Source organism: Heptranchias perlo, chromosome 2 (assembly GCF_035084215.1).
Source record: "Heptranchias perlo isolate sHepPer1 chromosome 2, sHepPer1.hap1, whole genome shotgun sequence".
Taxonomy (NCBI): domain Eukaryota; kingdom Metazoa; phylum Chordata; class Chondrichthyes; order Hexanchiformes; family Hexanchidae; genus Heptranchias; species Heptranchias perlo.
Window position 1 is genome coordinate 88979677 of NC_090326.1, and position 24808 is coordinate 89004484.

Genomic DNA, 24808 nt, shown 5'->3' on the forward strand with positions numbered 1-24808 from the left:
GAGGCAGATTAAATCATGGCCTTCAAAGGGGAACTGGATAAGTACCTGAAAGGAAAAAATGTGCAGGGCTACGGGGATAGGGCGGGGGAATAGGACCAGCTGGATTGCTCTTGCATAGAGCCAGCACGTACTCGTTGGGCCGAATGACCTCCTTCCGTGCTGTAACCTTTCTATAATTCTAAGATCACACTTCTCTGCATTAAATTTCATCTGCTACATGTCTGCACATTTCACGATGTCCTCCTGCAGTCTGTTACTATCCTCCTCACTGTTTACTACATTTCCAAGTTTCGTGTCATCTGCAAACTTTGAAATTATGCCCAGTATACCCAAGTCCAGATCATTAATCTACATCAAAAGAAGCAGTGGTCCCAACACCGATGCCTGTGGAACACTACCGCACACTTCCCTCCAGTCTGAAAATCAAATGTTCACTATTACTCTCTGCTTTCTGTCCCTTAGCCAATTATGTATTCACACAGCCACTGCTCCTTTAATCCCATAGGCTTCAATTTTGCTAACATGTCTATTATGTGGCACTTTATCAAACAACTTTTGAAAGTCCATATACACAACATCAACCACACTACCCTGATCAAACCTCTCCGTTACTTCATCAAAGAACTCAATCAAGTTAGTCAAACACGATTTGCCTTTAACAAATCGGTGCTGGCTTTCATTTATTAACCCATATTTTTCCAAGTGCCAATTAATTTTGTCCCAGATTATTGTCGCTAAAAGTTTCCCCACCACCGACGTTAAGTTGATTGGTCCGTAGTTGCTGGGTTTATCCTGATCTCCTTTTTGAATAAGGGTGTAACATGTGCAATCTTCAAGTCTTCTGGCACCACTCCCATAGCTAAGGAGGATTGGAAGATTGTGGCCTTACTTCCCTCAGCAACACAGAATGCATCCCATTTGGACCTGGTGACTTTTCTACTTTGAGTGCTTTCAACCGTATAAGTATATCCTCTTTATTTTTATCCTATCCAATTTCTCTACTACATCCTCCTTTACTGTGACATTGGCAGCATCCTCTTCTTTAGTGAAGATAGATGCAAAGTACTCATTTATTACCTCAGTCATGTCCTCTGCCTCCACAAGAAGATCTCTTTTCTGATTTCTAAATCAGCCCCACCTTTCCTTTGACCACCCATTTACTAGTTATATGTTTATAAGACTTTTGGGTTCTCTTTTATGTTACCCGCTAACCTATTCTCATAAACTCTCTTTGCCCCTCTTAATTCCTTTTTCAGTTCTTCTCTGCACCTCCTGAACTCAGCTTGGCTCTCCGCTGAATTATGAACCTGATATTTATCATAAGCCTCCTTTTTATGTTTCATTTTAATCTCTATGTCTTTAGTCATCTAGGGAGCGCTAGCTTTGGATGCCCTTCCTTTCCCCCTCGTGGGAATGTGTCTAGTCTGTACCCGAACTATCTCCTCTTTGAAGGCCTTCCATTGCTCATTTACAAATGATCACCCACGTGACTGTGATGGTAGCTTGTTGTCTCTCTGATTGCTTTTCACAACATCAGTAACTGTATCCTCCTCAGTTCATCTCTTTGGAATTCTGTCTCATGGTTCCAATCCTATCTGCCACAACGAAGCCTGTACCATCCCCTCTAAAAGTTACTCCTCCTGTGCGAATTAGAACTCCATTTGTTGGATTCCTCCTCATCATCATTTATGTGCTGCATTTAAGCAATATCATGCCAGCATGAAGTCAGCCTCTACACGGATTTAGATTTACCTCTCTGCCTCCAATGATTCAATGGTTGTTGCTACCACTCCAATATTAAGACTTTAATGAGTTATAATTTTCTGTAGCTTCTCATTAAAACTGAAGCCATTATCCTAGGCACCCCTGCCAGCACCTAAATGCCTTTGGCCTAAACTCCACCATCCTCCCTGGCTGACATCTAGGTTTAGCCTGGAGAAGTGAACTCTTGCTTTCTTACTTTATCCTGAGCTGTGCTTCCTTCTCTTACATCTAATCAGTTACCGAGACTGCTGTCTTCTGTGTTCAAAACACCGAGCGCCTCTTGAGACCCTAATCCATACATTTATCACTTCAACACGAGTGACAAATCCTTTCTCTGTTGGCCTCCGCAAACCAAAGCTTATTCAGAACGCCTTGCCTGTGCCCTCTTATATACAAAGTCTAGCACTCCCATCACCCACATCTTTACCAAACTTCCATGCTATCCCATATCGCATTGATTGATTACAAAATCCTCATCCCCAAATCCTACCATAGACTTACCCTCACCACCTCTGCAGCCTCTTCCAGCTGTATGTCCATGCATTCATCTGCCATTCTTCTGACATTGGAATACCCCACATTCTCCATTCTATCAGTGCTCATTCTTTAACCACAATGCCAGTCTTCTGGAACTCATTCCCTAAATCCTTTTGTCTCACCACCTACCTACCTGCTTCAAAATCTTCTTACACCATGCTCTCCCTAAGTTCTTTTTTACTCCTTTTTCTCTTCTGCCTAATGTCCATCTTACTATAAAGTGCCTGTGACGTTGTTGTCTACGTGAGAAGGACTACAGTAGTGTAAGTTGTTGCTGCTGATGTTAAGAGTTGTCAATAATTACAATTTATTTAATGTAAAATTTTGCCTAATCTCAGTAATAGAGGGGAGGGAGAAATCATTTTATAAAACAACACAACTAGCAGATACTTCACTAGCTGTCCACATCTTCTGTATTCCTCCATATGTTAAGACCGTTCTGCCTTCATCTGGTCCAAATCAATAGCAATACCCCCTCAATTTCTGACAACAGTATTTTTTTGGGTTATAAACTATTCCTTTACACACTGCTGAGGGATAAAGCTGCTTAAAGCACTGGAGCAACATTACTATTGAAGGTCTAGGTATTGGGCCAGATGGAAATAAAACAGCCTTCAAAATAACTTGCTGGGGATTCAATGCAGATTGGAAAACAAATATTCTGGTTCAGTGTGCATGCCCTTTTCTGTAATTTTTAATGATACGTGTCAAAAGCCAATCCAGTCTTTGTTTATGCAGGAGTCATTTTTGCAAAATGCAAACCAACATAATTTTCTACTCATCTGACATTTTTTACATGTTTTTACCCACGCATGACAGTTTTGAATACATTATATTAACTCTCCATCAGTTCCTATACATCATGTTGAACACACCAATACTGTTGTTGATTATGCAAGGTATAAATTAGCATTAAGCTACCTTTAAATCAAAATGGAACCAGTTTTCAAATTAAAGCCCCATCAGTATGTTACAAGGTACTGTCTTTTAATAACAAAATCAATTCCCCTTGGCCTGGAGTAAGAAGAAAATGGATGCAGTGTTCATTTGCAGGAGGTTTATCTCTGGTGCCAGGCTCTGAAAACATGATTGCAATAAAGAAATGAGCCCAGCTTACTGATAAAGTCCTCACTAACAGTGGCAAACACTGTTCTTCTTCCAGACTTGTCAACATGTGTAAATTAATTAGAAACATTTGAGAAAAACAAATATTGCCATTAACATTAACTACACCTATTAAAAATCTCGAGGTGCGCACTATAAGTGTTAAACACTTGAGCAGATACTGGCTGTTGTATAGGTCCACTTAACAGATAAATAGTATTCAATCTCAACACGATTCCCTTCAGGGACCATATCATGTTTTGCATCTGCCTAGTTTGATTCAGTATTGATTTTATCCTTAGCATACTGATTATTTCTACAAATAAATAAAAGGATAACTAGACTATTAAACAATTTTTCCTCATTTCTTTTCAACAAAACATTTAAAAAAATACTGCTGAGGCCCACCCATCCACTGACAGTATTAACAGCCAGAAAAAGTTTTGCGAATATCTGTGTAGTCATTTTGTGCAGTACACCAGTAAAGCTTTCTAAATATCCTTCAGCCAAAGGTCACTGTGGTGATTTGGTCAGACTGAACCTTTTCAAATAGATGCCAAAACCAAACAGTGATACTATCCTGAATACCAGCATACACAAAAGTTGCTTTGTGCAACGAGCCTGAAGAAACACATCTATTTCCAAATTAGATGGTCATGGTAGAGCCAACATTCCTCATTTCCGTTCCATGCCACGGGAAGGGGAAAAAAGAGAAATGAGGAATGTTTTCATATTTTTTGTCATGTCTGTTAGCTAGGTTCGAATATACTGGAACCAGTCTAATTTGGATTGTTTTGTAATATTTCACGGGCCTCTTATTGAAACTTTTTGAAGCTACTTGCCTTTGCGCACATAGATTCTACACATACATAAATGCTCTCCTACTGTAAAGGTTAATCAGTTAAAGGCTAATGTGATTCCTGGTGTGCAGAGTATCTTCTATAGAGAAAACTCTTTCTCTTGATCACACAAACGATTTCAATACAGCAGTATTCGACTAGTAATGGCCTGCGAAGGTCATCAAGTTTCAATAACCTGTCTAGTAGAGCTTGGCCTAGTTCCGCAGTCCTACTCACTGTGGGAGTGCTGACTCAGTACAGGAATACATTAAAGACAGCTTCTTTGGAACAGAACAAATTTTACTCTCTCTTGAAACATCGTTTGATGAAGGAAATATTCAGTATTAAACAAAAAGTTTAAATCAAATAGAAGAATCCAATTAACTTTTAACTTGTTGAAACAGCTGTTTCTTTAAATTTTGGGGCAACATTTCAGAGGTCAAACATTAGTAACTATAGTGTTTCAAACATCTGTCCAATTCACCAACAATGCAGGATTAGCCTCTCTATCAAACCTGAAGCAAGAAACAAATGGGGCATTTCTACTAAAACTGTACGACAGCCCATTCCACTTTAAAAGGCTGACAGAAATTCAATATCATTTTTGATTCTCTCCAGAACTGACTAGGATATTTAAGCATTCTAAGACTAAGAATGCTGGATACACAAACTACTGTGGACAGGTAATTTCCACACTCTATCTTTGGAAATCTTGTGGTGAGCTGAATTCTAAGGTAACATGCATTTAATCTTACTTTTGAAGATGTGGAGTCACACTCCTGACAGATCCAACCATAGCCTGTCTGCTTTGGGGATTTCTTCAGTGGTGGGTCGAGGCAACCGAAGTGGTAACAGAGCCTGCATTCATCACATCTGCACAGGGGAATAATTTTCAGATTAAATCAGTTTTACGATGCTGTGAGTCAAGTCTATACATTAAGTAACAGAAGTTTGAGTTAAACGATCAGCTTCTTGTCCAGTTGGTTTCACAATTAAATTTTGGGGATAGGGGAAGAAAAATAACTGATTTATAAAACCCTGACACCCACCCCAATGAGACAGCCTGCAAAGTGAAGAGGTGCCCATGGCAAACCCACATGAACAAAACTTAACGTTTCCGACGCAATTGCACATTGATTGCTGATGATTAACATCCTCTCCGGATTTCACACCCGGCAGTTCACCTGATGACAGGCTGGCTGCCGGCCGTCAGAAGCTTCAATACTGGGGGGTGGGGGGGTGCGCGGCGAGAGAGAGAGAGAGCAAGACATCATCCGACACAGGAACGGAAGACGGGGGGGGGGGGGGGGTGGGGGTGGGGGTGGGGGAGGGAGGGAGACATCGGGGGAAGATTGGGGCGTGAAGAGGGAGACATTGGGGGAAGATCGGGGGGTGAAGAGGGACATGGGGGGGTGAAGAGGGGGTTATCGGGGTGGGGGTGGAGAGGGGGACATCGGAGTGGGAGACATCGGAGCAGGGTGCAAGGGTAGGTTCAGTACCGGGGGCGGGTGCGCGGTGAGAGTGAGAGAGCAAGACATCATCCGACACTGGAACGGAAGACGGGGGGGGTGTGGTGAGGGAGACATCGGGGGAAGATTGGGGCGTGAAGAGGGAAACATCGGGGGAAGATCGGGGCGTGAAGAGGGGGACGTCGGGGGAAGATCGGGGCGTGAAGAGGGGGACGTCGGGGGAAGATCGGGGCGTGAAGAGGGGGACGTCGGGGGAAGATCGGGGCGTGAAGAGGGACATGGGGGGGTGAAGAGGGGGTTATCGGGGTGGGGGTGGAGAGGGGGACATCGGAGCGGGAGACATCGGACATCGGAGCAGGGTGCAAAGGTAGGTTCATTTAACGTTTTCACTTCCTTCCATGGTGTTTTATTTAATTTATTTCGTTTTTTGTTCCCTGATCCGGCCCTTCACACCTGGTTTCACCAGGCGTAATTCAGAGGTGGTAGACAAGTTGCTTATAGTGTTAGTACTGACAACCAACTGTTTCCCAGAGTATAGCATACCATTCTCTTATTTTCTGTACTTTGATACTGTCTTTTTGCAATTGTATGTAATTGAGTATACAAAATAGTTTATACAATACTGGGTATTGTCAAGTCAATTTATTGTGTACAAATATTAATTTGATAAAGACAGATTACCTAACTAGTAAGGTCTTTTTCATTCTTTTAATGATATGTATCCTCCACACACTCAGTGAAGATAGTATAGGCTTAACAGATTCTAGGGAAACCACGTTCTGAGCACACAAATGAAAATGTCACAATGGTGTTAGATTGCCAGTGCTACACATTATTCCCATGTTGTATAAAGCCCATAGCCTGTGCCATTGGATCACTTCACATTAACCTGAAACTAAATTAAAACTAACTAACCCCTTAACGCTAACCCTTAAAAAATTATCATCTCTGTAGGGCCTGAGAGGGATGAATAAAATTGTGACATGTGGAGGATGCATTTGAAAAATGAAAACAATTAATCTATCTTTATCAAAATGCTTTTTGTATAATAATAAATGTTTATATGTATGCCAGTGTTCATTTAAGGTAGTTTGGGACTTTCAAGAGTGATAGCAGAGCAATTGTGGTGATCTGGGCAGACACAACATGACATGCAGATCACGTATACATACCATCCAAGTTAAATGGTGTACTGCAGGAATCATCTCCAATTAAAAACATTTTCCAGAACCTACATTATTCTGTGTTTGATAAACTCCAAAAGACAATGTAGAACTATTCATAAATCTAGCTCCAACAAAATGACTCAGAATTAAAACATGATGCAACTTTAAGAGTTTCAGTGCTATGCAGGAACATTTTTAATAGTTATCCTAAAAGGATGGTTTTATGCAGCAGTGTCAATCTTTGTTTACTAAATTAGTCATGCATTGAAAATTTGTCTGTGTTTGCTGTTTGTAAAATAATACCAAGACTCTTCTACTCCTCGGTATTTTGTTAAAAAATGATTTTAATATTTCAGATTCTATTTTACTCTTCTGATTTACTGATTCTTGTGCATGTTAATAGAAAATAACCTCACACCATTGCATAATTATGTTCTAATCAATCAAGGTGATCCAGATTTTGGAATGAAAATCAAATAACTAAGATAATTGGCAAGGATCAATCCATTTTACTAAAAAAACCTTGATTCCAAATTCCATTTCATTAGGTTTCCTGCACAGTCTTATCAGCTGTCTTGCAGAAGTCTGAGAGCAAGAACATGGGAGAAAGGTTTGTATTTTCATAGGACGAAGGACCGACTGAGCATGCCCAATAATAATATTCAAGAAATGAGGGAGAAAGAAAACGAGAAACTACAGGCCAGTTAGCCTGACATCAGTTGCCGGGAAAATGCTGGAATCTATTATTAAGGACGTAGTAGCAGGGTACTTAGAAAATCATACAATGATTAGACAGGGTCAACATGGTTTTATGAAAGGGAAATCGTGTATGACAAACCTATTAGAGTTTTTTGAGGATGTAACTAGCAGGGTAGATAAAGGGGAACTAGTGGATGTAGTATATTTGGATTTTCAAAAGGCATTCAATAAGGTGTCACACGTAAGATTGTTACACAAGATAAGGGCTCCTGGGATTGCGGGTGATACATTAGCATGGATTGGTTAATGGACAGAAAACAGACAGTAGGAATAAACGGGTCATTTTCAGGTTGGCAGCCTGTAACTAATGGGGTGCCGCGAGGATCGATGCTGGGGCCTCAACTATTTACAATCTATATTAATGACTTAGATGAAGGGACCAAGTGTAATGTATCCAAGTTTGCTGACAATACAAAGCTAGGTGGGAAAGTAAGCTGTGAGGGGGACACAAAGGGCTCGATTTTCAAAGGACAGTGGGATGGGGTCAACGGGCACGCGGGTTACCCGACTAATTACATCTTACCGTTTCCCACGCGATCGCAAATTAATTAGTGGCCCTTAACGTGGCTTCCGGGTTTGCCGTCCGAAAGCTGCGCAGTGGGCGGACTGCGCATCCGCATGACAGGCTGTCAGCTGGAGTGGATCGATTTAAAGGGCCATTGCTCCAAAGGCTTTTGCTGCAGGAAACACCAAAAAGGCACAATGGAACAGCACAGGGGCAAGGCTGCTCCAAGATTTAACGATGCCTCACTGCAGCAGCTACTGACCGGAGTGAGGAGGAGGAGGGAAGTGTTTTACCCAGCGGACGGAAGGAAGTGCCCCGCCTCTGCCACCAAGAAGGCCTGGCCGAAAGCATCTAAACAGTCAGGGCATGAACATGAGCAACCTGCCCTACTTCTGCTGCAGCCATAGGGATGCACCACATAGAAGAAGTAGGAAGAGAAATGCTAAGGATTTGTGATCACGAAGGGCATGCATAAGGGTGTCTGATGGACTGTCATGTTTTTCATTTATATTTGTTTTTTGTTATATTCACATTAAATATTATCATTCTCACCATTACTCCCACGTCTTGCCCATTCTTGACTGGCTTTTGTGATAACGCCCTTTCATGAGCTTCACCATGAACGGCGACACTTGATGCCACCCATTGGGTCATTTTGCAGTGGGTGTATGTATAGTTGCAGGACTGTTTTGTGCAGGGAGCTGGGGAGGGGGCTGGTGTTGACACTGCTCTTTCCAGGTGATCTGAGGACTGGACTCATCACACTTTCTGATGTTAGAAGAATTGTTCACAGATCAGTGACTCCCTGGCCTCACGAGCAGCCAGGTGAGCCACTGCTCTAGCCCTGGGTTCGTCCTCCTCCTCAATATGGATGGCAGACGTGGACGGGGCCTCCTAATGCGGCACCCCTTTCTGTTGTGCCTTGTTGTGCAGGACACAACACACACCCTAAAGCGTCCCACTCTGTCTGGTGCGTATTGAAGCGCTCCCCCAGAACGATCAAGGCACCTAAATCGCACCTTGAGCAGCCCTATAGCATGCTCAATTGTAGACCTGGTGGCGATGTGGCTGTTGTTGTATCAATGCTATTGCTCGGTGCATGGAAGAGACCCGGAATGTTGGATTCCCTCAGAATGAAGGAATCGTGGCAGCTGCCAGGGAATCTGGTGCACACGTGAAGGAATCTTTTGCGGTGGTCACAAACGAGCTGAATGTTGATGCAGTGATTCCCCTTTCTGTTCATGAACAGTCCTGGCTCCTGTGGAGGTGCTCGGATTGCTATATGACTGCAATGGATTGCACCCTGTACCTGTGGGAAGCCAGCCACAGAGTGGAATTCTACTGCTCTCTCCGTCTGGCTGAGGTCATCCATGGGGAAGTTGACGTATTGTGAAGCCCTGTGAAACAAGCCGTTGGTGACCTGCCTTATGCACTTGTGTGCAGACAACTGAGAGACCCCAGCGATGTCACCGGTGGCACCCTGGAATGATCCGGAGGCAAAGAAGTTGAGGGCAGTGTTGACTTTAACAGTGACGGGTAATGAGATGCCGCGAGGCCCAGCCGGGAGCAGCTCTGCTTGAAGGAGGCTGCAGATGTCTTTGACCATCTGGCGACTCACTCTGAGCCTCCGTATACACTGCTCCTCAAAGAGGTTCAGGAAGCTGAGCCTCGGTCTGTAGACCCACCGGTGAGGGTAGTGCCTCCTGCGACGGCACTCCCTCTGTTGTTGTCTTCCGTGCTCTTGAGCAGGGGCCTGTGGCGCAGCACTGTGACGTGGAACTCCAAGTGGCGGAAGTGCTAGCTGAGCCTGGCGAGGATGGTGATGTTGCTCATCCTCGGATGTAGTGTGAATGCAGCTATGGCGCCCTCCCCATCCTGATGGTGTCAGTTTGAGGGGGTCCGAAAAGTTGGTAAATATGCGTAAACTGAGTGTAAACCACAAATTTTCAGTGTAAACACAAAGATCCCCCAGCCAATAGTTTGTCTGAGATACCTGAGTGCCCTGCTGCAATAACTTACCTTTTATCCCCATCTGTCAAACAGGCATTTAAATGTCCAACTGGCTGCTGCCTGAAACACTTCTCCTTGAACATGGAGTGTTTCCCACAGCAGGGGAAACACGCTGAGGCTGAATTAAAGTCGGACCCCTGCCTCAATATCCACAAAATTATTGACTTAAACAAGATCAATAATGTCAATAAGTGGTTTAACTATCGTTCCACCGGTTTAATTGCCGGTCGTTCTTCCAGATTCGTGAAGCGTATGCGCACACAGGAGTGTCTGTCGCAACCCCAGAAGTTAGCAGGTTGGAGTCGGCTTCTGAACCCACTTGGGATTTTCCTGATTTTCGCAGCTCCCCCGCCCCCATTTTAAAATTGGCTCCAAAGAGTCTGCAAAGGGATATAGACAGGTTAAGTGAGTGGGCAAGAAGGTGGCAGATGGAGTATAATGTGGGGAATTGTGAGGTTATTCACTTTGGTAGGAAGAACAGAAAAACAGAATATTTTTAAAATGGTGAGAAACTATTAAATATTGGTGTTGAGAGGGATTTGGGTGTCCTTGTACACGAAACACAGAAAGTTAACATGCAAGTACAACAAGCAATTAAGAAGGCAAATGGTATGTTGGCCGTTATTGCAAGGGGTTGGAGTACAAGAATAAGGACATCTTGCTGCAATTGCTCAGGCCTTTGGTTAGACCACACCTGGAGCACTGTATACAGTTTTGGCCTCCTTACCTAAGGAAGGAAACACTTGCGTTAGAGGCAGTGCAACGAAGATTCACGAGATTGATTCCTGGGATGAGACAGTTATCATACGAGGAGAGATTGATCAGAATGGACCTATACTCTCTGGAGTTTAGAAGAACGAGAGGTGATCTCATTGAAACATATAAGATTCTGAGAGGGTTTGTCAGGGTAGATGCTGAGAGGCTGTTTCCCCTGGCTGGAGAGTCTAGAACTAGGGGTCATAGTCTCAGGAAAAGGGGTCGGCCATTTAGGACTGAGATGAGGAGAAATTTCTTCACTCAGAGGGTTGTGAACCTTTGGAATTCTCTACCTCGGAGGGCTGTGGATGCTCAGTAGTTGAGTATATTCAAGACTGAGACTGATAGATTTTTGGACTCTAAGGGAATCAAGGGGTAAGGGGATCAGGTGGGAAAGTTCAGCTGGTGTTTTTTTTGAAAAGTGAAGTGGCATTACATGAAGATACACTCTTTCGACCCCTCATCCTCTGTCCGACTCGTCTCTCCCTCTCTTTCACTTTCTAAAATTTATAGAATACAAAACAATGGCTAGAATACTTATTTTTTTCTCTCATACACACAAGACAGCCTCTCTCCTTTTAAAAAAAACACCCAATAAGAATTTTATCTCAGTAAACATAGGAACAAGAGTAGACCATTCAGCCCTTTGAACCTGTTCCGCCATTCAGTTAGATCATTAATGATCAGTACCTCAACTCCATTTACCCATTTTTATCCCATATCCCTTGATACTCTTACCGAACGGAAATCTGTCCATCTCAGTCTTGAAACTTGTATGAAAATTGCTTCCTGATTTCACAATATATATTTCAGTGCTTTACTTCTTTACTTATATTTGTGTTTTAACAAGAACAGTTATCACACAAAGATGTAACAAATTAAGGGGGTTAAATCCGATAACCCCCCGAATCCGGGCGGGGGATCGCAGTGCGCGATTAACCCACGCCCAGTCGTTGAGATGCGTGCAACGCGTGAGATTCGTGCTGCCTGGTCATCAATCTGATATCTGCGAGCAGCCAGGCCTAGCTGTGATGCTGAGTGGCTGCTCACCAGCAGGGGGGCCCCAATATCGCACGAGTGGCTAGCACCACTTAAAGGCAGCCTGCACCTTACATTTGCAAAATATAAGATACGGGTCCGCATGGATTTCGAACGGATATCAGACATCCTCCAATCTGCTCGCCAGACCTCACCAATCTGCCGATATGAGTTTGTACCAGACCTGCGAGAGAGCGTGCATCAAGTTCTTCTGCTGATGCACTAGAGGCCTTGGTGCAAGAGGTGGACAGTAGGAGGGGCATCCTCTATCAGCAGGGGGGGGGTAAGAGGCCCTCCAGACATACGCTCAAGAGGCAGTAGGGGACTAAGTCAACGCCAGGCGCATAGCACCACGAACATGGGTGCAGTGCAGGAAGAAGTTCAATGCTTTGACACGAGTGCTCAAGGGGAGTGTGGTCAACTGTCAAGTGGCCTCTCCTACCAACTGCACCGCTAACCGTATCCACTGCTCCACGCACTACACCCCCCATCACCCGCATACCAACAAACTCTTTCAATCAGTACTCAACTCTTCCAATTAGATGCTTCCTCTCACCCTCACATATTTCCACTGTTGCAAGCCGTGCACCCACAACTCACAGGTCACACACGCCGGCAGCTATTCAACCATGACAGGCACATAACCCAAACATCCTGCAGGACACTAACCGATACACGTTCCGCTTCGGTGCAGGAGAAGGCGGCGCATAACAGGAGGCAGCAAGTGGCAGTGGCTTCATGGAATATGAACCGACTGTCCCACCCCTGCCACTCTGCTAGTTACCTTGCCGTTGCCTGTCAGCTAGCCAGCCCACTTCCTGTAGTGTATTGAAACTTTATTATAGGAACATAGGAATGATAGGAACAGGAGGCCATTTAGCCCCTCGAGCCTATTCCACCATGATCATGGTTGATCTGTGACCTAACTCCATATACCCGTTGCCCCATATCCCCTAATATCTGTGGTTGACAAAAATTAGAGCTTGGACTTACAGGAGTGAAGTTTCCGAACTTGACTCCTGCAAGTGCTGGCTCCAATTTTTAGGCTATGTCCCCTAGTCCCAGTATTCAAGTATAGGAGACCTCCTAAAACAGGTACAAATGCATCAGCAGCCAGAAGCAATAATCCAGCAACTAACCTGTAAATCCTGCATGCTCTCTTTAAATAGCGCTGGTGGGGAGTCCTTCATGCTGTTTACAACCTGTTCAGCTGTGCGAGGTTAAAACAGTGCGTTGGCTGGAGCATCGAGTTCCAAAATCGTATCTGTTCCTTTAAATCAGCGTTGCACACTGATCTAAGGCACATTCTCTTTACTTTACATGCTGCTGGCGTCCGTTATCTGCACGTGCGTAAACGTCATTACCAAGATGGTGTCCGGGGCACGTCATGCTAGAGGCCTGCGCGAGCATTCTGGATGCCATTTTGAATCCTTAGCACCTATAAAACGGGCACTGTGCAGCCCAATTTATAGCCCACTGGTTCTGATATATCTTGCAAACTGGGATCAGGCTGTCCAACTGACAATAACTGGAAGCTACCATTTTCCCCTCCCCCATGGCAGCAGTAGGGCACAACAATTGGCCTGAGCATTCTTGGAATACAGAAAGAAAAACTGGCCAAGATTCTTGCACCTTATCATTAACTAGTCTCTCAAACCGCAAACTTATTGCTAAAAAGGGGTGTTATAAAAACCACTATGATTAAATAAATGGGCATGTTAAGGTAATAAAGATAAAATAACAAGTGACCTCAATCAAGACCTCCGCCTTGGCTCAGTGATAGTACTATTGTTTCTGAGTCATAAGTCATGGTTTCCAACCCTACTCCAGACACTTGAGCACATTATCTAGGCTGACACTTCAGTGCAGTACTGAGGGAGTGTCGGACATGCCATCTTTCAGATGAATTGTTAAACTTTGGCCCTATGTGCCTGCTCGGGTGGATGTTAAAGATCCCAACACTATTTGAAGAATAGAGAGGAGTTCTCCTGGTATCCTGGTCAATGTTTGTCCATCAACCATTATCATTAAAACAGATTATCTGGTAATTCATCTAGCTGCTTTTTCTAGAACCTCACTGTGCGCAAATTGGCTGCTGTGTTGACATCCCAGGGCCATGAAAGGCATTAAATAAATGCAAGTTCTTTCTTTCATTTTTAGTGACACATGTTGGAAGTTCACGGGTGGATAGGATCAGGCTTGGCTATGATACATCTTGCGGTCAAACAGCCAGCTAATACTGTCGAGCCTCACAAATCAATAATCATCACATGATACGTGAAATTATACCCCAGCACCTTCAAGAGAGCTGGGGAGGGGAGAAAATTGGCAGTGAAAAATTGGTGAGAATAGATTTTAAAAAATGGAGGTTGATTCCCAGACTTCTTTCCAGTATTGTGTTTGACCACTCCATTTGATTGTTCCATTTTGTATTTTAGTTCTCTTTTCCTTTTAACATTTTATCATCTAAGATACAATTTAGTGGAGTTACTGGTTTGTGAAAAAAATAAACGGGTCATATCAGGCATATAACTCAAGTTGAGAGAAACAAAGATTGCATTTATAGAATACCGTATTATAGAATGACTTATGATATCACTCAGAAACATCTCTAAGGCTTCATATACAAGTAGGCACAGTGACTGTCGCTATGTAGACAAATGTGGATACCATTTTGCGCATAGCAAAGATCAGTCAAACAATGAAATAAATGCCAGTTACTATGCTTTTTTGATGGTGTTATTTGAGGGCGGAATGTTGGCCAGGTCAAAGGGAAAATAACTCTTCTTTGAATAGAGCTACGGAATCTTTAATGTCCATTTGAACCAATGGAACAGGCAGACAATGCCTAGGTTTAACATATAATCTGAAGGATGGCACATCCAACAACACAACACTCTGCCTAGATTATGTATTTAAATCCTGGAGTGGGATTGAATCAACAACTTTCTGACTCAGATGGCAAATACTACCACTGGACCAAACTGGCTTCTTGTGAAATGTCAGATAAGATGGTTAACTGAATAAGAGAATGCAAGGTATTTGTCTTTACTTTCACACATCTGAAACCTCTTAGGGAAGCATGTTTGGTGTTAAGTCAGTTTTTGCATGGTCATTGACATACTGGATATCATCAGAAGTTACACTGTCTCTTTGCTAACATCACCCTCTTATAGAACTATCAACTCACAAATTACAAGCAAGACAAGAAGCAACAGAATCACTGCAGGCAGATATAGCCAGATACAAACAGTGGCAAATATAGGCAGAAATAGACATCTACAGTACCTTTAACAGTAAGACCAAGTCACTAACTTTGTCAAGAAAGACTGGCCATTATATTGCCCCCCTACTTCCAGTCTATACAGGTTGTAAACTCTTTTCAGTTACAACATTCAGGTCCTTGGTTTGGTAATCATATCTGATCTATTCCAGTTAAATAAGTACGGAAATTAGCTACAAAAGCTGGTAAAAGAATAGAGAATCCTCCAGAAAGCTCAGCCCTGCTTGCTACCATCAACAACTTTTTGTTTTAGGCAAAGTCTGCATCTACTCAGTAATGCAAAATTATAGTCCTGCTTTACTAGCTACAGAGAAAACTCAGCGCTTGTTCATAACTCAGCTTAGTATAAAGTGGTGCAGGTCAGTGGACTTAATGAGGATAACATTCCTTTAAGTTTCCTACATTACAACAATGACTACACTTCAAAAGTACTTCACAAGGTGTAAAGCACTTTGGGACGTCCTGAGGTCTTGAAAGGTGATATATTAATGCAAGTCTTTTTTGTATGGCGAAGTCCAGTTGTACAACGTTGAAGAAATGTGACCAGCCTATCAATCCTCAACAAGATTACAACTGGGCAGCACCACATGAGTTGATGTCACTTAAGCAAAATCCCCATGTTTATGCCAGGAACCCACAAGATATTCACCTTAATATTTAATATCAATTCAAAGTCCATGCAGAATACCAACAATTCCCACAGGTTTTCTGTCACACTTCACTGCATTCAAGTATATCATCATTTGCAGGGAAAGCACTTGGGAGAACCCATCACATAATGAGATAACTCTGTCAAGATATTCATCTGGTATTTTAAAGGAATGCACTTATCAAATGGCTGTTTTATGGAATATAAGCAAATTAACTTCCTTGTCATCAGCAAGTAACAAACCAATCAATTACTGTCCATCAACTCTGACATGGAAACTCCAATTTCACATGGTTTAAGCTACTCATGAAAATAAACTAACAACTACTTTGCACCTGTTATTTATTTATCACCTAAATTCCAACAAAGTTTTGGTTATAATGTATTAAGAATCAAGATAACAAGCACTGTTACCTCAGCATTAATATTCTGGTGAAAGCTTTAAAGAGAAAGAATTTGGGTGAGCGGGCAACATTCGTCCTTTCACTTTTGGAGCTTTGGTTCAAATCCTACTCAAATTGAAAGCTGTAAGGATCCTAAAAGGGAAAAAATAATCTTAGCAGTCTCAATCCAATTTCTTGAGAACACATCAGAATAATGTTCAGAATTCAGCACTGCTTATGCAATTAGAAAAAAATCTGAGGGACCCCACTATCTTAAATAGACTTTTCAGCTAAATTTTTTTTTTTTAACACCCCTTAGTAGGTCATCCTATTACTGTGCTCCTCGAGCCTCTCAGAAGAGAATGGCTTTGTTTTACTTCTAACAACTACTTGCATTGATATAGCATTGTTCATGCAAAAAGATATATCAAAGCATTTATAAGTCCTATACAATATTGACATATTTTAGTGGTGCAAACAGCAGTCAATCCTCAGCTATGTGTGTCCCATATGAATAAAATCTTATTCTTTGTAGCGTCCATGCAATTTTTAGCTTGTTGAATGCAGCAGCTGGAGTAAGAACTTCGCAAACGAAAGAAGGACACCATCGATATAGCAGATTGCACCTGTGCCAATTGCAGACAGGCAATCTTCTAAGTTAACTGCAAGGCAATTACTTGGAGTTAGTAAGATGCTATTCAGAAGATTTATGTTTAGTTCTGCCCTGAATCCCAAGTTGGTTCTTAATTCTCTTCCCCTCATCCCCAAATTGTGATGATACTAAACTAGAGTTACCTAAAAATAGCTTATTCCCCTTTCAGATACAATAGTCCTCGCAGTATGAGAGGTTACCTATTATGTTCTATAGTCACCACTTTCTTCCACATGCATTGGTGAATATATTGTACTGCTGTGTATGTTTCCTCTTTCACTGTTACTGAATCTATATTCTCAGTACATTTGAGAGATATTAATCTACATTGTATGTTCTGTTCTGTATGATTACATTGCTCAAATTTACAGACAACAATTCTTTAAATAATTTTCTTGTACAATTTATTATAAACGAAAAGAATTTTACTAATTTCATTAATATGAATGCTGCAGAATATTTTCCAGTATAATAGGATGAATTCCCCCCTCCCCCCACTCCTATTTTAGATCATTAGGGAAATGAGTTAACATTAAAGGTATCTGATGAGCCTTGGCTATCTGGTATTTTACAAGAAATCAGAGTTCTTCAGGTATTTGCAAGCTGGTTAACAATGGTGAAAACTTCAGAGACACAAAGGTTTCCTATCTCACTGAATTTTCTACTGCACTGAAGGGGAACTACTTATTCATAGTAAAGGTTGCAGCTCAGTGGGTACTAAAAAGCAAGAGAAAAAATAAAAATGCCTCAAAGTGTAGCTTCTCATAATCTGTTGGTCTGGCTCTTCTAGTTACCAAAAGACAATTTCAAAAGTTTATAGGTTAACAATGTCTGTTTGTGTGAGTATGAACAAGCTTGGAGAACAAATGATTTCTTGACGGCCTACCTTTGGCATACAGCCAAGAAGATAAATTGAAGCTATTTAAATTCTGTTAACATCAGGCAAAAGGAGACATAAATGAATGAAATTCCAATAGAAAGTATTCCAGTTACTGCTTCCAAAAAAAAATGTAAATTGTAACATGCAGTTCTGTGGTTTATTTCATCTGTTTATGCTTAATTCTTTTCACCTTCTGCATATAATTACTATGAACATCCCTCTACCATGCTTCTTGAGAGCCAATTAAATCACATAGTGAAAGTTCTACTGCTAATGTATCCTTTACAGTTTACCTGCTGGTGACAAAAGGGTAGGACTGGCGAGAGGCAGGCACAATGATGGCGGGTGCAGAACGCACAAGAGATGGGTAGGGGAAGAAAAGGGTAAGAGGCAGCCAAAGAATGACAAGGCAGCTCATAAAGAGAGCAGCTAATGATAAAGAAAGAAGAGAGGGATCAGGGGCACCACTGCTGAAAACTACAGATTGTTTAACTGTACCTAACATTTCCAGATTTAAAAATAATGAAATACGGTATTCATTTTCAGAGATTAATTTAGTTTAGCAAAAAAGGAAACTGAATAAAAAGGTCTAAGTAACCGAAATATGACAGTAAGTAAAGCAGAGTCAAGAAAATAAATCATCAAATCTGAGGTGAGAAATTCTGATTAAACATAGAAACATAATATTTTATTGTTGATTTAAGTACAATGTGTTTTAAATTTAAAGATTAAACAAAACAATTTTCCCATGCAAAAAAAAGACACCAAAATCTAGAATTTCCAATCAGCATTATTTTAACACCAGCAAATAAATGGGTTACTGGCCATGTTAAAATAACGCTGATCTGAAAACCTAGGCTCTAGCCTCTTCCGTTGGACTTAGGGAGTTGGTTTGGACATTTGTAATACATTATGCACAGCAAGTGGTATGTTTATGGGAAAATATGCTTCCCTGCAAATGAAACTATTACTCTAGGTTAGTTAAGAATGACAATTTCTAATACATGGGGAAAAAAATGCCCTGCAATTGCTGTGGAAATTTGGTACTTGCAAGGTTATTCCATTCAGTAGTGCCAATTTATCTAAATTACTAAAGCCCAGGTTATTGCCTTGTTATCTGACAAAAACAGTGGTACACTCACTGCTCCCCAGTGAAATGGACTCTAAAAGTAGCCTGCTCTTGATACTCTCAATATTCTAAGCTTGTTAAAAAAGGATTGTTAAATCAGGAAAAGGTAATGAAGTGTCTGCAACCTTTTCGTTCATCGCAGTAGAACGCTCCGTCACGTACATTTTCCTATTTGAAATTATATCATCAAATTTCTATGCAGCAGTAAATTTACACACATCAGTGATTCTTAATATTGCAGGATATATTGAAGTATGGTTTCAACAGAATGGATATGCTAAATTTACACTTTTTAGAGAAAGCAATTCTGTATTATCTACAGTCCTGCTTAAAGACAAAATGGGACCATTTTATAGACATCAACATTATCAATGAGGTAGCTTATATATCACTGTGATAAGCAAAAAGCATTCCTTTCTAACGTGCCAATCTAAGAATATCAAAGGTTTAGATCAATGAACATTTCGCTCGTCCGCTCTTCCTTCCCTAGTATCCACATAATGTTTTTAAATATGATGATACAGTTCAGACTCCAAAATAAATGCAAGAAAAATAAACTTTGCACTGTGGAGTTGTGCTTAAGTACCTCATTTCTATATATTTTCCTACATTTTGTCAAAGATTTAATTTTTGTTAAATACAGTATGAGATAAAATTAAATTAAACTTTATTTCATAAGAACATAAGAATATAAGAAATAGGAGCAGCAGTAGGCCATACGGCCGTTCGAGCCTGCTCCGCCATTCAATAAGGTCATGGTTGATCTTTGACCTCAACTCCACTTTTCCCACCCGATCCCCTTACCCCTTGATTCCCTTAGAGTCCAAAAATCTATCTATCTCAGCCTTGAATATACTCAGCCACAGCACTCTGGGGATTCCAGAGATTGACAGCCCTCTGAGTGAAGAAATTCCTCTTCATCTCAGTCCTAAATGGCCGACCCCTTATCCTAAAGCTATGCCCCCTAGTTCTAGACTCTCCAGCCAGGGGAAACAGCCTCTCAGCGTCTACCCCTTCAAGGCCCCTCAGAATCTTATATGTTTCAATGAGATCACCTCTCATTCTTCTAAACTCCAGAAAGTATAGGCCCATTCTACTCAATCTCTCCTCACAGGACAACCATGATTCATAATGGTAATTTCGGATTTTTTAGGATCATAAGTCTATTTAATACTATTCAAAAAAAAACAATTCTTAGTAGTGCCAAATCTATCTATCTTGTGTAAAGTGTGCACATCCTGTCCACAAACCTTACTTCCTGTTGTAATGATTTTTGGTCATACTTCTCTGTCAACATTTAGGATTATAAACCCCTATGTCAACTTTTCCCATTCAATTTTGCTATGTCAACTGTCCCTGCATTGTTATAGGCTCTGGGCACTAAGTAGTTCTGTGGAGCTAGCTTCTGAAGTCTCTCTTCTCCCAACTCTGTCACCATCTTGTGTGTTGTGTATCTGTATGTGTGTATGTACACGCATATAAAACCTATATCCATCAACTGACCATGGGCCCTGACACTAAGCAATTTACTAGTTATATAATTAAAATTATTGAATATCACATGTCACACAAAAAAATGCTACACTTTTCTGATTGGCTCAAATAACTGATGTGCTTAAGTACAGACAAAGCTACCAGAGGCCACATTGCTTTCTCAGCCACTTTAGTAATAACCCTACGAGTAACATTTATAATATAAAGTAAATATATAAAATTAAAGAATTCTATTAAACAAATGCTAAACTTATCAATACAGTTATCTATTATATCTTAATGCTAAAGGGATCAAGGGATATGGGGAAAAAGCGGGAACAGGGTACCGAGTTAGACGATCAGCCATGATCATTTTGAATGGCGGAGCAGGCCCGAAAGGCCTACTCTTGCTCCTATTTTCTATGTTTCTATCTTTCCCTGCAGTCTTAACCTCAGCTTCTGCTTCTGTGCACAAGACTCCCATTTTTCCTCTTGCCCTAACTAAGACAAGTCTGCTCTGTCAATGTTGCTCTTCTAATCTTTCCACAGGCATGACTTTTTCTTCCTTTTGCCTTTCGGGCCTGCTCGCACATGCGACTTTTAACCTGTGAAATTGTGTCCTCACTGTCGTTAATGACGGGGTATCTCACTATCTTCAGTCCTTGTGAGCAACGCCACATGTGGCGACGTAAAAAATCTATTTTTTCTGGTCTTCCCAGACTTTTTACTGTTTTGCCTCATACGGAGAGCTTTGCATAAAAAGTGAAGTACTCCTCATTACGAGAGAACAAAAGGTGAAAGGGAAAAAGAACGGGGTGTACTGCAGATGGTAATGAATGACGCTGGAATATGGTCCCCTTAGGGTTCCCAACCCTCCCGGAATGACAGGGAGTTTCCCGGAATCGGAGGTTCCTCCCTCGAGCACTGCTTCCAGCAGCCTGGGAGATTCAGCGATTTCCAGCCACAGAGCCCCCATCCCCCTCTGTTACATCAACTGTAACGGAGGGGGATGGGGGCTCTGTGGCTGGAAGAAACCTCCGACTCGGTGATGTCATCCGCAGAGAGCCCTGACCTCTTGGAGCACAGTCGTGAGAAGGCTGAAGGGTCGGACATCAGCGAGTCTCGGCATTCGGGAATTCTCGGCAATCGGTGGGGGGGGGGGGGGGGTGTCTCTGTAATCAGGGGGCTATTAAATTGGGGGGGATCTGAAATGGGGGGGGGTCTCTAAAGTGCAAGTGGTCCCCCTTGGTTTCCCCTCTTCCTCGCCCTCGGTTTCCCCTGCTCATGGGTGGCCTCCTGGTTCTTGGAACTTGTCGCACAACAGCTGCTGGCGCGAAACCAGGTGCAAAACTAGTAAACTACAAAGGCCCAACCTTCACAATGCAAATACAGTAACATTTGCAGAAGTCATGTGATTGAATGTCAAGTGGTCGAATGTCATGATCAGGCATCACATGGTCAGATGTTACGTGGTCAGAATGTCACGTGATCAAACCTCCAGGAATGCCTCCAACCAACGTTGGCAACAGTAGGTCCCCTAGATGCTGGTAGTCCTCTAATATATCACCTAAATGGATGCTGTGTACAGCACTTCCAAAGTCAGTGTTGAACTGAGTACAGACTGAAAGAAAATTATTATAAACAGTTCACTGTCCTAGCAGGCATAACTTCGACACCTTTTGTCTTATGAATCAAGACACCTGAAAGTCAGGTTGCACTAAACTAAACCGCAGCAGCAAGAGGCCATGCTTATTAAAATGTCACCTTGCCTCAGTTGGTAGCACTCATTTTGGGTGTGAGGGTGTGGGTTTGAGTTCCACATCAGGCTGACACTCCAAACCAGTACTCAGGAATACTGCATTGTGAGGGGTGCCATGTTTTGGCTGAGATATTAAACTGAGTACACATTTGTGTGGAGCTGTTTCCCTTGAAGGCAACAAAATCCAATTATTAAGTAAACAGAGTCTCAGGTCATTCAGAGTTTAGTAGTTATTCTGTCAGGGAATTTTGCAAATTAGAACATGCTCATCATTTTCAAGTCCCTGCTCAAAAGCATTTTAAGATTGTTCTGCATCTGTAAAAGACTGTGGTGTCTGGAGTGTGGCATCTGCATGTGCAAACATACCATTTTAAATATATTACTTGCACATGTCTCGTGGGAGTTGTTCAAGATTGAGGAGGGGGTTCTGGAGTTGGAGTGGGGGAGAGGTGCTCTTCTCCAGTGAAAGAATTTGGAAAATCTAAAGCCCCGATTTTAACTCGTGACAGAAAACGGGGTGGGGGGGGGGGGGGGGGGGCGAAGCAAGGGACACAAACTATCCAGCCACCTCTGGGGCATGAGGCCCTGGAGATTTTAACGCCCAGGACTCAATTGCATGCCCCGACACTAGGGTTGCCAACATTCCTGAAGGTTTGATCACGTGATGCTTGGTTACGTGACAGGTGGTCACCTGACATTTGCCTGCAGTTTGCAAATGTTTTTGCATTTACCATATAAAGATTGGGTCCCCTGTAGTTGAATGTCTTTGCTTGAGCGTAGCAATATTTGTGAGAAAAATACAATTGTTAAAGGATACTCATTTTGTGTAAAAGTAGACCATCATGTATTTGTTTTTTTTTGTAACCATCTTATCTATTGCAAAGGCAAGATTTGTAAGATGCACCCCCATTTTTAGGCTTCAGTACCCACGGACCAGTTGAACCAGGAACACTTCTCACCACGATGGACGTCTCGGCACTCTACACCAGTATCCCCCACGATGACGGCATCGCTGCGACAGCATCAATACTCAACACCAACAACAGCCAATCTCCGGACGCCATCCTACAACTCATCCGCTTCATCCTGGATCACAATGTCTTCACCTTCGATAACCAGTTCTTTACCCAAACACACGGAACAGCCATGGGGACCAAATTCGCACCCCAATACGCCAACATTTTCATGCACAAGTTCGAGCAGGACTTCTTCACTGCACAAGACCTCCAACCAACACTATACACCAGATACATCGACGACATTTTCTTTCTATGGACCCACGGCGAGGAATCACTGAAGAGACTACACGATAACATCAACAAGTTCCATCCCACCATCAAGCTCACCATGGACTACTCCTCAGAATCAGTTTCTTTCTTGGACACACGAATCTCCATCAAAGACGGGCACCTCAGCACCTCACTCTACCGCAAGCCCACGGACAACCTCACGATGCTCCACTTTTCCAGCTTCCACCCTAACCACGTCAAAGAGGCCATCCCCTATGGACAGGCCCTGCGAATACACAGGGTCTGCTCAGACGAGGAGGAACGCGATGGACACCTACAGACGCTGAAAGACGCCCTAGTAAGAACGGGATATGACGCTCGACTCATCGATCGACAGTTCCGACGGGCCACAGCAAAAAATCGCATAGACCTCCTCAGGAGACTAACACGGGACGCAACCAACAGAGTACCCTTTGTCGTCCAGTACTTCCCCGGAGCGGAGAAACTACGCCATGTTCTCCGCAGCCTTCAACATGTCATCAATGACGACGAACACCTCGCTATGGCCATCCCCACACCTCCACTACTCGCCTTTAAACAGCCACCCAACCTCAAACAGACCATCGTTCGCAGCAAATTACCCAGCTTTCAAGAGAACAGCGTACACGACACCACACAACCCTGCCGCGGTAACCTCTGCAAGACATGCCAGATCATCGACACAGATACCACCATCACACGAGAGGACACCACCCACCAGGTGCATGGTTCATACTCCTGTGACTCGGCCAACGTTGTCTACCTCATACGTTGCAGGAAAGGATGCCCCGGAGCATGGTATATTGGCGAGACCATGCAGACACTGCGACAACGGATGAACGGACACCGCGCAACAATCGCCAAACAGGAGGGTTCCCTCCCAGTCGGGGAACACTTCAGCAGTCAAGGACATTCAGCCACCGACCTTCGGGTAAGCGTACTCCAAGGCGGCCTTCGAGACACACGACAACGCAAAATCGTCGAGCAGAAATTGATAGCCAAGTTCCGCACCCATGAGGACGGCCTCAACCGGGATCTTGGGTTCATGTCACGCTACACGTTACCCCACCAGCGAACAAATGTTATCTGTTTTTAATATAACGGGTCAGTTGCTGTCTTTTCTATGTTTCTACCTCTCTATCTCTGTTTTTTTTTTGTTTGTTGTTTTTTTTGGTGATTTGTATATTCTGAGACCTGGCAGGTAACACCTGTCTGTCTGCACACTGATTGCCTTGGCAACGGGCAGTTGAAAAAACTGTCTGTTATCACCAGCATTGTTCTGTGAATTATAAATGCGACTTCATTTCGAGGACTTCATTTCCGCATCGTTCACCTGAGGAAGGAGGTAGCCTCCGAAAGCTTGTGAATTTAAAATAAAATTGCTG

At 42.6% G+C, this 24808-nt stretch overlaps 1 protein-coding gene across 2 annotated transcripts in view; it reads right to left on the reverse strand.

Annotated features, from left to right (window-relative positions):
- phf14 (PHD finger protein 14) overlaps nt 1-24808 on the reverse strand; it is a 243056-nt gene that overhangs the window by 44891 nt on the left and 173357 nt on the right. For both annotated transcript variants that reach the window (XM_068004010.1, XM_068004019.1), the window contains exon 17: nt 5000-5117. In XM_068004010.1, coding sequence (XP_067860111.1) covers nt 5000-5117 — 118 coding nt within the window. The remainder of the gene's footprint in view (nt 1-4999; nt 5118-24808) is intronic.